The 15,425-nt window shown below is 38.6% G+C and overlaps 1 protein-coding gene across 1 annotated transcript in view; it reads right to left on the minus strand.

Moving 5' to 3' along the window:
- Gnf1 (germ line transcription factor 1) overlaps window positions 1-15,425 on the minus strand; it is an 86,398-nt gene that overhangs the window by 9,789 nt on the left and 61,184 nt on the right. The window contains exons 12-13 of the mRNA XM_089107158.1: window positions 11,499-11,616; window positions 5,431-5,576 (exon numbers count right to left, since the gene is read on the minus strand). Coding sequence (XP_088963284.1) covers window positions 5,431-5,576; window positions 11,499-11,616 — 264 coding nt within the window. The remainder of the gene's footprint in view (window positions 1-5,430; window positions 5,577-11,498; window positions 11,617-15,425) is intronic.

The following is a 15,425-nucleotide window of genomic DNA, read 5'->3' on the forward strand; positions in this document are numbered from 1 at the left end:
TCAAAATTCCGTTTTTAAAAGTTTCGATTACTATTGAGCCGTATCGCTTGTTTTTTATTGATTTTCTTTATTACGTATATGAGGGGGTTCTCCCCTTAGTCAATACCACGCTCTTTACGTTAAAAGTTAAAAAAAAATTTTATTCACAAACCCCTGAATCACACAGGCCGTTTAATTAGAATAGATAGCTCTTTTGAAAGAACTAAAAAAAACTGTAGCGTAAAGAGCGAGGTATTGACTTGGGGGAGAACCCCCTCACATACGTTATAATTTCTGTTCGTTTTAAGTTCTAATGTTGCTTCTTGCTTTCAGTTGAACTAACTTGTTTTTTTTTATTTAATTTCTGATCGTTTTTTAAATAATGCTTGGAAATCCGGCGCCCCTTCATAGAAATTTCCCTTACCCCAAAGAAACATCCTCCACGGAAAGATTCTCCAGAGTAATCCCCTCCTCTAGCCCCCCCTCCAGAAAAAAATCCTTCCTGAAAATGTCTGTATACTTCCCAATAACCAATAAATAATACTGGCAAGTCCGGTGCCCCCTTCATGGCAATTTCCCTTCCCCCATGAAAACTTCCTTCATGAACAGATCCTCCAACATAAGCCCTGACCCACCCGTCCCTCCTACAACCAGGAAAAAAAACCTCCTGAAAACTTCTGTATACTTCCCAAAAACCAATACTATATGTTAACATTGGGTAAAGTTCATAACTTTTAACCCTCCCCCCGGTGACTTTGGAGGATTAAGTCATCCTATAAGACATATTTATAATATTAACGACCATGCTGAACAAAATGGCTCTCTCAAAGTTTTGATCGGATGACTTTGGAAAAAAAATAAGCGTGGGAGGGGGCCTAGTTGCCCTCGATTTTTTTTGGTCACTTAAAAAGGGCACCAGAACTTTTATTTTCCATTCCAATGAGGCCTCTCACGATTCTCTAGGACCACTGTGTCGATACGATTACCCCTGGAAAAAAAAAACAAACAAAAAAGCAAATAAACACACATCCTTGATCTTTCTTCAGGCAAAAAATGGAAAAGGACATGTTTTTGCAGATAAGTGTTTGAAACCTTTACAGGTAGGTTTGCTGATGCATTAATTATGAGAGTGTGATTTTCATTAAGATTCTAAAATTTTTAGGGGGTCTTTCCCCCTTTTTTTGAAAACCAGCCAAATATTCTCAGGCGCGTAATTTTTGATGGGTAGCACTAAACTTGATGAAAGTTATATATTTGAAATCAACATTGAAATCTGATTCTTTTGATGTATCTATTGGTATCAAAAACCCGTTTTCTAGAGTTTCGGTTACCATTGAGCGGGGTCCCTCCTTACTTACAGTTAGTTACCACGAACTGTTTGATACAAACATTTTATTTCAAAGTCAATAGTTCGCCTAACCTGAAAAAACTAAAGCTACAGGTCACAACTGTTCCGAAAATTTTTTAGATTCGATTTGAAACGTATTTAGACACAAACCATAAATGCTTTATGAACCCGGTAGCACGTGGGTGCCATTTCTACGTTCTAAACTCTAGCCCTCAAATTCAACTTATGTATTTTTGATTTTATCGATGGCAGTAAAAATTTTCCATAATCAGAATATAGATTTTGAATATCGTCTTTATTCTACCTTCCCTAGAAAATCATTAGGGAGTAACAATAATCGGGCATACACACGTTGTGGAGGGGCATCTGGAAGCCGTTGACGCCCCCTACCCCCGCGTACTTTCCTGGTCCTTTATGGATTCATTTTCTTTTTCGTATCCCACTTCTAATATCTTGACAAACAAGTAAAATATTAGCTCTCTTAACTTATTTAAAAGCACTAAAGTCATTCATTTTTTTGAAGAATTGACAGGGCAAAAGCGTATCGTTACTAGTTTTTTTTTAGTGCTTCTCAGGAGCTTTGCAATGTTCCTTTAACGGGAAGAATAGGCAAAATTCACGGGAAGAATAGGCAGAATTCAAGAAGCAGGATTGGGTTCTCTTTCAAGAGAGCCCAATTTCCCACAGAAAGAGAGAGAGAGAGAGAAACAGAAAGAGAGAGAGAGAGGAGGAATTTTGGGTAAGTTATGGATGTTTTAATCAGAAAGAGCTATCAAGACGATTTGAAAATGGGCATGTTCTAAATTTGAAACTGTTCTAAATTAACTAAACCTAAAAACTGTTTAGGGGTAACATGGTCAAATGGTGCTTTAATCAGGTATCCAATTCAAAGAGTATAAGGATTTGTTAGTCTGTATAATTTGAATGCCTAAAGCAGGACCCTGGGGTACCTCCTTCTCTCGCCCCTAAGTTCAAAAGTATAAATGCTCTGCAGTTCTTTGAACTTGTGATTGTTTTGTCATCATTTAAGATGTCTATTTGGAGAGTCAAAGCAGGCTCCTAGGACACTGCTTATTCAAGGTTTTCTGAGTAAAGTTACCCAAGGATTTGCAGTTGAATATTATCAGAGGCAACACTGTAGCGTTGCCTATAGTAAAGGCCATACGGCTCCAATGTTTTATTATTATTTATTTTTTTTCCCAGAGGCACTTCATACAGAAAGGGTCGTCGTAGAAACTTCAAAGGGGGCTCATTCGATTGGAAGTCAAGAGTTCTAGTGCCCTTTTTAATAGTCGAAAATGAATGGAGGGCCACTAGCCCCCCCCCCCCCACACCCATCATTCCCCCAAACACATCCAATCAAAATTTTGAGATAGCCATTTTGTTCGGCGTAGTTGATTTCCAGATAGAAAATATATTTTTTAGGAGGACACTCCCCCATAACCCTCAGGGCAAGAGTTTTAAGTTATGCCCTGGGGGCATGCAAGGTTTTTAAAGAAAGTATTGTCATAGACACTTCAAAACAGACTCATTTAATTGTATATGCAAAGAGCTAGTGCTCCTATCAATTGTCAAAATTTGTTGGCGAACGCATAGCCCCCCCCCCAAGCCAATCAGTCCCCCAAACATATCCAATCAAAATTTTGAGATAGCCATTTTGTTCAGCGTAGTTGATTTCCAGCTAGAAAATATGTTTTTGAGGAGGACACTCCCCCACAACCCTCAGAGCAAGAGTTTTAAGTTATGCACTGGGGGCAAATAAGGTTTTTATAGAAGGTGTTGTCGTTGAAACTTCAAAAAAGGCTCATTCGATTGGAAATTGAAAGGGCTAGTGCCCTTTATAATAGTCAAAAGTTATTGGAGGGCAACTAGCCCCCCACGCTCATCATTCCCGCAAATACATCCAATCAAAATTTTGAGATATCCATTTTGTTCAGCGTAGTTGATTTCCCGATAGAAAATATTTTTTTGAGGAGGACAATCCCCCACAACCCTCAGGGCAAGGGTTTTAAGTTATGCCCTGTGGGCATATAAGGTTTTTTATAGAAGGTGTTGTTGTAGAAACTTAAAAAAAGGCTCATTCGATTGGAAATTCAAAGGGCTAGTGCCCTTTTTAATAGTTGAAAGGGATTTGAGGGCAACTAGCCCCCCCCCCCACCAATCCTTCCCCCAAACACATCTAATAAAAATTTTGAGATTGCCATTTTGTTCAGCATATTTGATTTCCAGATAGAAAATAGGTTTTTGAGGAGGACACTCCCCCACAACCCTCAGGGCAAGGGTTTTAAGTTATGCCCCGGGGACATATAAGGTCTTTATATAATGCGTCGTTGTAGAAACTTCAAAGAAGGCTCATTCGATGTGAAATTTAAAGGGTTAGTGACATGTATAATAGTCGGAAGTGATTGGAGGTCAAATAGACCCCTTCCCCCCACGCCAATCATTCCCCCAAACACATCCAATCAAAATTTTTAGATAGCCATTTTGTTCAGCGTAGTTGATTTTCAGATAGAAAATATGCTTTTGTTTTGTCATCATTTAAGATGTCTATTTGGAGGGCCAAAGCAGGCTCCTAGGACACTGCTTATTCAAGGTTTTCTGAGTAAAGTTACCCAAGGATTTGCAGTTGAATATTATAATATGGAAAAAGAACACTAAACTATTTTAAGCATTGATTCCACGGATGATACGTCACTTTCACCAAAGTTGGCATTTAATGATTTTAGAAATTGCCAATTTAACCAGTCATGGTAACAATTGATAAACCACAAACAACAAATCAGCAAGCTTTTATATATAGCCTAGGACTGAAGTGGTGGCCAAATGGTAACAGGTTTATTTGGTACCTTTACCTTTATTTGGTACCAAATGGTAGTAAGTGCATTACTTCACCTTTATTTGGTACTATTTTAGCGGTAAACCAATAGAATCTTTATTTTATGAACTTTACCAAATATCTAGGGTCGCTTTTATCACAATGCATGACACAAGCCCATTTAGACAGACAAATCATTTTGGTTAAAAAAAGGGTACTTGTCTGTTATAGCGCCTTTGTATAAAGAAGCCAAGTAGAAAGTAAAACCTCTTTCTCTGACGCTCATTGCTAATGAAATATCACAAAATATGATGAGAATATAATACTTTATTAACAAATTTGGGCTATATATTTACAAATTAGGGGGGTTGGGGGTGAAGTATAGCGGGTCTGTATACAAAATGTCTTAGCTATGATCTGCTTATTACAATTATGCAATTGTTCTGCATATTATGTAGTAAGAATTGTTTTCTAACTTCACACTGTCTAAATACTTTACCCCCACCCCCTAATGTGCGAATATATAGCCCAAATTATATATTTCCAATCTATTCTGGTACTTGTTTTCGTTTGTTTCACACTAAGCTGAAAGAAACTAACTAAGAAACTGGTTCTACTTAGCTTCTATATACATAGGCGCTATAACAGAAAAGTACAAAAAAGAAGATTTTGTACGATCAAATGTTTTGAAGTTCAGTAATTATATAACTCTTTTCGTGAAAATTATGGAAACACTTTCCAATGAGGCTACCACTCGCGAAAACATTAAGTAAAAAATCAGAAAAAGAAGAAAAAATAGGCACACAAAAAGATAAGACAATTTCCGACCAATCCGGTTTAAATGTGAACTTAGCAATTTCATAATAAAAACTTAGGATAAAAAAGAGGCAGGGATACATTCTGCGGGTGAGTTAACCTTAGGATGTTTAAATAGGTCTCACAAAGACAATTAAAATCAATCGAGGTTTTCGGCATAAAACTACCCTTCCAATTTGAGGAACGGTTCTAATCGTAATTTGGTACCCTATTTTTCGCATTAGAATCTCCAATTCACAAATAGTTCAGCAAGTGAGAAGTAGAGATTAACACATTTTAAAAGAAGTAACAACTCGTAAAAATCCTTGATCATAAATGGGTTGGAAACGGGTTGTACCAGCTGATCAAATGTGATGAATTTCAGAAGATGAACTATAAATCCCAATTGTACAGAAAATATCACTTAAAGCCTTTTGATCTACTGCAAACAAACTAGCCTAGATTTTAACGTCCATGCGATAGGAGAACTGACCTTAGTCGCATATGCATTTGAAGATGTTGAAGCAATCTATCATTTTTGTTAGTGGTTGAATTTTTTCCAAGCCACTGCGGGAATCCTATTTGACCAACAAAATGCCCTTCCATTAGATCCCCAGGTATTACACTTGAATAAATTGCCTGAAAAAAATACAACTAGATCAGTGCAAATTCCGTCAGATTTGACCCCTTGCAAAAACACCAAAAACCAGTGACCTATATTACAAAATTACCCAGTGTCTACCAATAGAGCTATATTTCTTAAAATATATTTTGGTATGATCCGACAGTAGACGAATTAATTTATACATATGCTTATTAATGATCTCAGACAGCATGTGCTTCCACGAGCTATTTCCATTTTATCTTTCAGGCCATCAGTTAAGGTTTCTTATGGTGTTTGAAACACAAACAAAATACAAAAATACAGACGCCCAACTTAAATAATTTTAGGGTACCAATCAATTTGTTGCTTGTGCGTCAACGTCATCATGCATAGCCAAAAGGCAGCCGAATACCAGACCCTTTTTTGGCGTCGTAAGATAGGGCACATTTACATTTGTTTCACATACTTTTTGTCTGTGGTTTGGAACAAGCAAAATCAGTTATTTAGCCCCGCGTTCAATATAACTTACTGTATTAATATAGCTATTTGTAATGGATCAGGAGCATGCACAGCTGTGTTTGCCTCAGGCGGCCTAGTATTGCAATAGGATGATAGCCTTGGTGTTAGCATTAATTGCATTAAAATTGCATTGCAAAGTAAATGCAAAAAATTGCATTTACTTATTGAACAAGCGCAATTATTATACTGTATTGGGCGCCCTTGGACAACATAATAAATTTTACGCGAGTAATTTGAACACTGGAACACATTGTCAAAACCTAGTAAAGGTCTGATTTGCCGTCAAAATCTGCTGTCTCACTCATTACACCTACGTTGTTCCTATCGTATCAAAATTAGAGTTGCAAAAGAAAAAAAGACCATTAGAGTTAAAGATCTTGCAGCTCCATAATATTATTTAAGATAGATTATAACAGAAGATTTTAACGTACCTTGATAGATAAATACACCAAGAATTTTCTATCTAGAAAAGAATGAATTGCAGCGTACTGAGATCTGACATCCAATAGCTTACTTAATCCTCATGCTGGGGTGGTGCTGAGTGTCGTCAGCCTTCTCCAAGTGGGGCGGTCTGCAGCAAGGGCCTCTACATATGACAGAAAAATTCCAGCTTGGTCCAGGAAATTCCCGAGGCTATCACTCAACCGAAACTTGGGTCTTCCTCTTGGACGCTTCCAACCAGTACTGATTCAACCAGTTCAAAGCCGTAAAGAATCCAAGCAAAAGTGTCAGCAGGCAATTACAAAAGATGTCCAAACAAACAAAGTGTCCGCTCGGCAACAAGGTGTGATAAAGGTGACTGGGAAGTCATACTTCGTAGGCATTTTGTTAGCTCGATTGATCATGGGCTTCTTCTAAACATGGCTCAGTTTACCGAAGACAGCAGAGGCCTTGGCTGCAGGCGCAGCAAATTCATGGTCGATGCAGCTATCAGATGATATAATAGAACCAAGATAAGTGAAGCGGTCAACAACTTCGATTTGGTTTCCTGCGACACAGTAACTAGAATTGTCGGCGTCAGACTTTGGTTGGACTGCCATGACTTTTCGTCTTCTTCCAGTTAATGGATAGTTCTGTCCTGGCAGCTTCACTTAGAAGCGTGTTTAAAGCCATGAGCAGCTATGACTTGGACTGGTGACTAGTGCTATGTCACAGCAAAGTCAAAATCGGTGACAACTCTATCCCCGTACTTGAGTCTAAAGCTCAACTTCCGGGTTGTGCAAGTCATAATCTGATCAATAATACAGTTAAATAGCTCAGGAGCAACTGAACAACCTTGCCTGACTCCTGTTCTAATTGGAAAGAACGCGCTACTTTTACCATTCACTTGCACACAGCTCTCAATCTATGGCCCTAAATAGGCGGACATATTTTGACGGGGGGCCAGTATTAGAAAGGATATTCCACAGAGGATCTCGATAAACTGAGTCAAACGCTGCCTTGAAATCGACATAAGCAATGAAAGCCTGCTGGCAGAACTCGCTCGCCTTCTCGATGATTTGTCTTATGGAGAAAATCTCCTCTGTCGTTGATCGGCCAGGCATAACACCAGCCTGCTCTACACTTCGGTTTCGTCGGAGGTGTGCAGAACATCGCTGCAGCAAAACCATAGAAAAGAACTTGCCTGGTACCTAGAGGAGCGTTATCCCTCTATAGCTCTTGTACTCCCTCCTAGAACCTTTTCTCTACCACAGTGGTAGGATCCCCCTGTACGCCAGCCTTTCAGGGATGATCTCCGATTCCCCTTTTGCATTGAATAGCATTTGGGGCCATAACAGAATAGTGCCACCGCCGTTTTTAAGCAGCTCGGCGGAGATTCCACAGATACCAGAAGCATTGCGGTTTTTTAGTTTCTTCACACCATTTTGAATTTTTACCACTGAGAATGGCCTAATGTCAACACAAATAAGGTTATGATAACCCTGTTGGGTTATCACAAGTTGGGGCATGGCAGGAGTCGCAGCAGATGGAAAGAGAGAGTACGGATTAAGCAGAGATGAAGTGTTCATTCCACCTTGGAAGGTTGGACATATGTCCTCAAGGAGCACCCCGTTCACATTTAGTACGTTTACTATCGGTTGAGCAGACTGATCCGAGAGGTCACGTAAGTGTTTGTACACTGCTCCAACGCCCTTCCTCGTGGCAGCTTCTTATAGCTTATAAGCCTTGGCGTCAACGAATGACTTGAGATCGAACTGTTGCCCAATAAGCAAATAATAATTGTAATTGCCTATTAAATGCATAAAATTAACTGCAATAAGGTTAATGAACGTAAGGTAGGTTTTATTCTCTATTACCTAGCCAATTACCTAGACTGGCCACTCTTTTAAGATACCAAGTGGGTGTTTACTTAATTGCATGTGGTAATGTTTTCCTATATTAGCTGAGATTTACATGAGTAATAAGTCTGTAGACCAGTTTTTGAATAATTTGACAATGACAGACAAAACAAATCAAACAGACAAATCAATATTGGTTGTTTATTATATTGTTTAGTTCTTCATTGAATCATGTTATTTACTTTAACTTAGATCTCTGGCTCGCATGTGCCTTCTGAGGTACCCAGTGCAGTAAGGAGGTGCTGCCAACCATCCTACGGGTTTGCTACTGCGATGGTAACCACCCTTTTTGGTCAAAAGGTGGTGCACAGGTTGTATACCACCTTGGTTGTGTACAGGTTGTGTATTTCTGGGTCTTCTTCAACTATGACTTCATGGCGTCACTTAATACATGGACTGGTTTGACGTGTTCTGTGACCAGTGAATGGTCAATATTCTGTTGGGCCACGAGTTTTCAAAAGCCACAATTCTCCTCTCCTATTCTTGATTCACGTTCATAAGTAAATGGCAATTATGTGAGAAAAATATCATCCAAAAATGCACATAAGGACATTATGACAGATTACTATTGCCAAAAATGCGTATAAATGACATCACTGCAATGTTGCTCATCAATCTCATCAGTATGCTTTATTGTCCCATCTCTCGGATGTACAATAATTATTGGCTTTTTGATATAGAATTGGCTCTTTAGATAAACCCAAAGGAGGAAATTCAGAGGCGTTAAATCTCACTATCTAGGTGGCCAATTCACTGTGTGTTTCGAGAGATGGTGCGACCTTGAAAATAAAGCAACTTTTACATTGGCTGCGTTGCAGATGGCACCGTTTTGTTACAGCTGTTAGAGCTGTAACTTAGAACAACTATAGCGGTAACAAGATCTATACCGACAACATTCCAAAAGCAGAAGGATGAGATAAAATAAATTTGTAATGAATAAATTGGAGATAATAAAATAGATGGACAATTGCACAAATATTTAATTTTAGTCCCTTTTTGGCGATATTGTTTTGTTGTGATGTCATCATGCTTTTTCGTGCAATACTGTTTTTTTACACATAATTGCCAATTAAGATGATCCAATAAAGAAATAACACTTGTTCCCATTAGAATTGATTAATGTGCCGTTTTTACACTTCCGTCTAAACGAGACACAAACACAACACTAAAAATGACAACACTTTTTGGGCACCCGGCACATTATGGGTCGTTGTTTGTTCTGATGCCTGGTAAGTCTATTGCTCGGTGCTGAACGTTCGATTATAGGCAGGTACTTCTCATTTGTTAACACCAATTTTCCTGATTTCACTATTAGATCATATTTTCGACCAAACGAAGCGAGTAAGTTCAAGACTCAGGAGCACTTTTGTAGATACTGTATCAAGGTCCGTGTATCATTTTAGCAGCACTTCTTAGTCATATTCTATTTCTTCTAACAAAAAGCAGTGTTCTGATTTTAGGGTCTCAAAACAGGACAGCAATAATCTATTAATAAAACCTCATAGAACAAAATCATATAATGCATCAATAAATGAATTCCACACACTTGATTGCATACATCACATAAAACTAGAAATACGCTCCTGAATGAAATCAACAGTATTATTACTAGAAAAAAAGGGGGGAAACTATTTTAGAGTTTCACATGATAGTGTTAGTGTTAGTGCTAATGTCACATCATTGTGTTTCACAATGCAAAAGTTGTCTTCGGTCACATATACAAATCGTAAGTTATGCAACAAGTGATTATGGTGAGTAACAGAATGATTAATGGGATTCATTCCGCATGGCAGCGTTGAGCTGGAATATAATCAACTATATGCAAAGATTCTCAAATTTATAGGATGAACTAATTATGATTAATTATGATTAATTATGAAAAGGAAAAACACTTTAACCAGACTTTTCCTTCTCGTGAAAAATTAGTTTAAAAATATGTCACAAAAAACGTTGACTGTCTCATCTTCCACCGATTTTACATCAATGTAAATAAGATTTTTTTTTTATTTCATTCAATTTGCTGGACTCTGAAAGATACCTACTTATAATTTTAACCTTATTCTATCAGGAAAACAGCAATAAATCAATGGACCACGGAGCCAAAAGTAACGCGATAGACTCAATTATGCTTGCTAAATACGTAGTTCTGGGTCTTCAAATGAAATTTCGCTATTCACTAAAAACCTATTATGTTAACATTTTTTAAAGTCACCAATTATTTTCCTTCAAATCTTTGCTACAAGACACTTTTTAAATACATTATTTTTCCTAACTATAGGTTTGCGGCAGTATTTGTGAAGCAGCTTTTAGAAATTGAAGTCAAATAACAAACACTATGCAAAGCTGAAAGAGGAAACTCATGTTCGTCTTAGAAAAAAAAAAAAAAAAAAAAAAAAATCTTATCTGACTTAACCCAGCAAAATTCATACGTCAATTATAAAACATCCAGGACGAAGACTAGACCCTTAATTGAAATCGAAGTTTTAATAAATTAAAGTAAGGGTCTATAAGTTCATCAAGATCTTTTGGATAACACTATACAGTTTGTGTTTTGGTAGGTTTTATCTAATATCTATTAACATAATTTTAATTAGCCAAATCTTTCTCTATTATCAGCTTCCCATACTCTTTGTCAGACAGTGTTCCGACCAACGTGACCAGATCCTTGGTATGACAGCGATGCCACTAAAGCAAAAGTACGTCACAGACACTCAATTTAGCGTCAAAATGTGCCGAAAGTGATATTAATAAATCATCTTTAAAAATACGATGATTTGGTGAATTAAATGCACAACAATCTTAAAAAGGCAACCGAATGGCACAAATACTCAATCTGGCAGATCTGATTCAGGCACTGACAATAGTCATTTTAAGCCTCGTCTTGATTGTCATCATTCACCCTGCCAGTAGCAGGGCCAGCTTCGACTGGACAAAAAATCAGAGCCTTCGAAATTTTCAAAGGCTGTACAGTTTTATTTTACCGCCCAATCATAGGACAGAAAATATAACACGACCTACCTAGAAAGGATGTGCAGGGTGAATGAGTTCAATCAAGACGAGGCTTTAGATGATTCAATGAAAAAATAAAATAAAGATTACCTGAACAGGGAGTAGACTCCACGCGTTGGTACTCCGGATAATTTTGTCAACAAGATCCCCATCACATAGGCTATCAGATGACTTACTAATTAACTCCAATGTTTTTTTTTCGTCTCCCCTGCAGGAAAAATGTGGCATATAACATACTATGAAAACAAAACACGTTTTCTTCAGACAGAGCGATTAAAGTCTGAAACAGAAATAGTATTTTCTCTACACATGCTCAAAAAAGCCGAAAATGGTTAGGTTTAGAAATCTTCCCTTCCACTCTCTAGGAAAAACAAGAATTTGAAAATACTAAAAAAAACTTTCCTTCAAGAAAATTTTAGACCTTAGATTTGCCTGTGCCTCCAGAGGCACCCTGGGCATCAAGAAGAAGCCACCAATCTTCCCCTAAGTTTGCTGCTGCCAGTATATCCCCCCCCACTGAGGCTGGATTGAGGTGTATAGGTTTGGTAGATCTGGTATGTCTGGCACGTTTGTTGTATGGTGTTTATGGGCCTGCCTCTGCGGCGTGTACCCGATGGTTGCCAGTTGAGCGTTGCACTCGGAGCATTGCAAGGTATTTTCATCGAGGAACTCTTAGTACATCTGTCACAAGAGGCTGGCCCGTTTTATCACGGATAGATTGGTTGGTTATCCTCTGCTTCAAGCGGATGTTGAGAATTCTTCTGAGACATGTATTCTCGAAAGTAAGAATTCTTTTCTCTTGTTCCTGGCTCAAGTGCCAGTTTTCGGTTACACAAACAGAACTGGCGTGAAGTTTCTATCAAAGAGTCCCCATTTCAGTCGTAGAGAGAAGCTTTGAGATCGCCAAACTTTTCGTAGTCTATTGAAGGCTCCATTGGCTTGACCAATTCATGTGAGCACTTCTTCTGTAGTAGATCATGTGCTTTCAATTATGATTCCTGGGTAATTGAAATGGACTTGTTCTAATTGTCAGTCTCAACGAGCGATGCTCAGAAGTGAGTCTGTTGTGGCCATGCATTTTGTATTTCAATATTTATTTTTACGCAAATAAATATTGATACCCCCCCCAAAAAAAAATCCTGGATACAGTCCTGCTCCTACCCCAAGCCAAAATCGTTGCCTAAAAATAAAATCTGGCAACGTCTCTCCCTCGTTTGGTCTAAGAGTTCTTGAAGAAGTTGCTTCCACTATTCTAGCACGGCGATGTCGTCTGTACTTGAAGAAAAGATTATTGCAACCAAAAGAGCAACAGAAAAAAAAAATACAACAAGATTTCAAACATAAGTGCTTGCAAAAAAAATAAGAGACTTTCCCACATTTATTTACCTATTCTAAATTTATTCCACAGTGTCATTTCTAATGTTCATTTGTGGTTATAATTATACACATAAATACACCCTGAATACATGGTAATAAAGCCTTTCAATTACTATGATTTAAACCAGAGATTATCATAGGCAGCGCGCTAGCGCTGCCTAAGTAAATAACGATGTGGCCACAATGTGTTTATTTTTTCTTCTTTCTTCGACAGGCACTTCGTATCGAAGGAGTTGTCATAGAAACTTCGAAAAGGGATCATTCAACTGGAAATCGGGGTGGCTAGTGCCCTTTTTAATAGTCGAAAGTGATTGGAGGCCAACTAGCCCCCCCCACGCTCATAAGTCCCTCTAACACATCCAATCAAAATTTTGAGATAGCCATTTTGTTCAGCGTAGCTGATTTCCAGATAGAAAATATATTTTTGAGGAAGACACTCCCCTACAACCGTCGGGGCAAGGGTTTTAATCTATGCCCTGGGGGCATATAAGGTTTTTATAGAAGGCGTTGTCGTAGAAACTTCAAAAAAGGCTCATTCAATTGGAAATTCAATGAGCTAGTGCCCTTTTATTAGTCTAAAGTGATTGGAGGGCAACTAGCCCCCCCCCCACGCCCATCATTCCCCCCAACATATCCAATCAAAATTTTGAGGTAGCCATTTTGTTCAGCGTAGTTGATTTCCAGATAGAAAATATAATTTTGAGGAGGACACTCCCCCACAACCCTCGGGGCAAGGGTTTTAAGCTATGCCCTGAGGGCATATAAGAACGATGTTGGCACAATGTATAATTTATTACTTTTTTTCCTTTAGAGCAAGGCACTTCGTATCGAAGAAGTTGTCGTAGAAACTTCGAAAAGGGCTCATTCAATTGGAAAGAAACTTCGAAAAGGGCCAATTCAATTGGAAATTGGAGTGGCTTGTGCCCTTTTTAATAGTCGAAAGTAATCGGAACGCAACAAACATCCCTTCCATGCCCACTAGCTCCCGAAACAAATCCAAACAAAGTTTTATGACAGTCATTTTGTTCAGCGTAGTTGATTTCCAGAAAGAAAATACGTTTTTGAGCAGGACACTCCCCCACAACCGTCGGGGCAAGGGTTTTAAGCTATGCCCTGGGGGCATATACGGTTTTTATAGAAGGCAATGTCGTAGAAACTTCAAAAGAGACTCATTCGTTTGGAAATTCAAAGGGCTAGTAACCTTTTTAATAGTCGAAAGTGTTTGGAGGACAAATAGCCCCCCCCCCACGCCAAACACATCCAATCATAATTTTTAGATAGCACTGTCCCTCGGCATCGCAAATTACCTGATAGAATATATATTTTTGAAGATAGCACATCTCCACTAACCTCGGAGCAAGTGTACTAAATTATGAACTAAAGACATATAAGAACAATATTGGCACAATGTACCATTTATTATTTTTTTCTTAAAGACTGGTGCACTCTATATCGAAGTAGTTGTTGTAGAAACTTCGAAACGGGCCGATTCGATTTAAAATTGGAGTGGCTTGTGCACTTTTTAATAGTCAAAAGTGATTGGAACGCAACTAACACCCCTTCCACACCCACCATTTCCCCAAACACATCCAATCAAATTTTGAGATAGCCATTTTGTTCAGCGCAGTTGATTTCCAGATAGAAATTATGTTTTTGAGGAGGACTATCCCCCCCAGCCTTCAGGGCAAGGGTTGTAAGTTATGCCCTGGGGGCATATAAGGTTTTTATAGAGAACGTTGTCTTAGAAACTTCAAAAAAGGCTCATTCGATCGGAAATTCAAAGGGCTAGTGCTCTTTTTGATAGTCGAAAGTGATTAGAGGGCAAATAGCCCTCCCCCCCCCGCCCATCATTCCCCCAAACTTATCCACAAAAATTTTGAGATAGCCATTTTGTTCAGCGTAGTTGATTTCCGAATATAATTTTTTTTTTGAGGAGGACACTCCCTCAGAGCCTTCAGGGCAAGGGTTGTAAGTTAGGCCCTGGGTGCATATTAGGTTTTTAGAGAAAGTGTTGTCGTAGAAATTTCAAAAAAGGCTCATTCGATAGGATATTCAAAGGCCTAGTTTTCAATTCACTTGCCGAAAGTTACTAGAGGGCAATTAACCCCACTCTCATCCCCACCATCTCCCCAGACACATCTAATAAAAATTTTGATATAGCAATGGTGTTATACGTGGTTTTAAGTTCGGGGAATTAGGTCTTTGAGGATGACAACCCCCTCAAAGCCCTCAGGACAAGGGTTGTAAATTATGCCCTGGGGGCATTTAAAGTTTTTGTAGAGCGCGTTGTCGTAAAAACTTCCAAAAGAGCTCCTTCGGTAGGAAATTGCAAGGGATAGTGCCCTTTTTAAGAGTCGAAAGTGATTGGAAGGCAACTAACACCCCTCCCGTGCCCACAATTTCTGCGAACACATCCAATTAAAATTTTGAGATGGACATTTTGTCCACGTAGTTAAAGTTCAGGAAATTATACCTTTGGGCAGGACACTCCCCCCAGAGTCTTCAGGGCAAGGGTTATACGCTAAGTTATGTCCTGGGGACATATAAGTTTTTATTGAAATGTTTGTCGTAGAAACTTAAAAAAGAGCTCATTCGATTGGAAATTCAAAGGTCTAGTGCCCTTTTTAATAGTCGAAAGTG

This window comes from Artemia sp. Qi Xiang Cuo, chromosome 21, assembly GCF_049724085.1.
Source record: "Artemia sp. Qi Xiang Cuo chromosome 21, ASM4972408v1, whole genome shotgun sequence".
NCBI lineage: Eukaryota > Metazoa > Arthropoda > Branchiopoda > Anostraca > Artemiidae > Artemia > Artemia sp. Qi Xiang Cuo.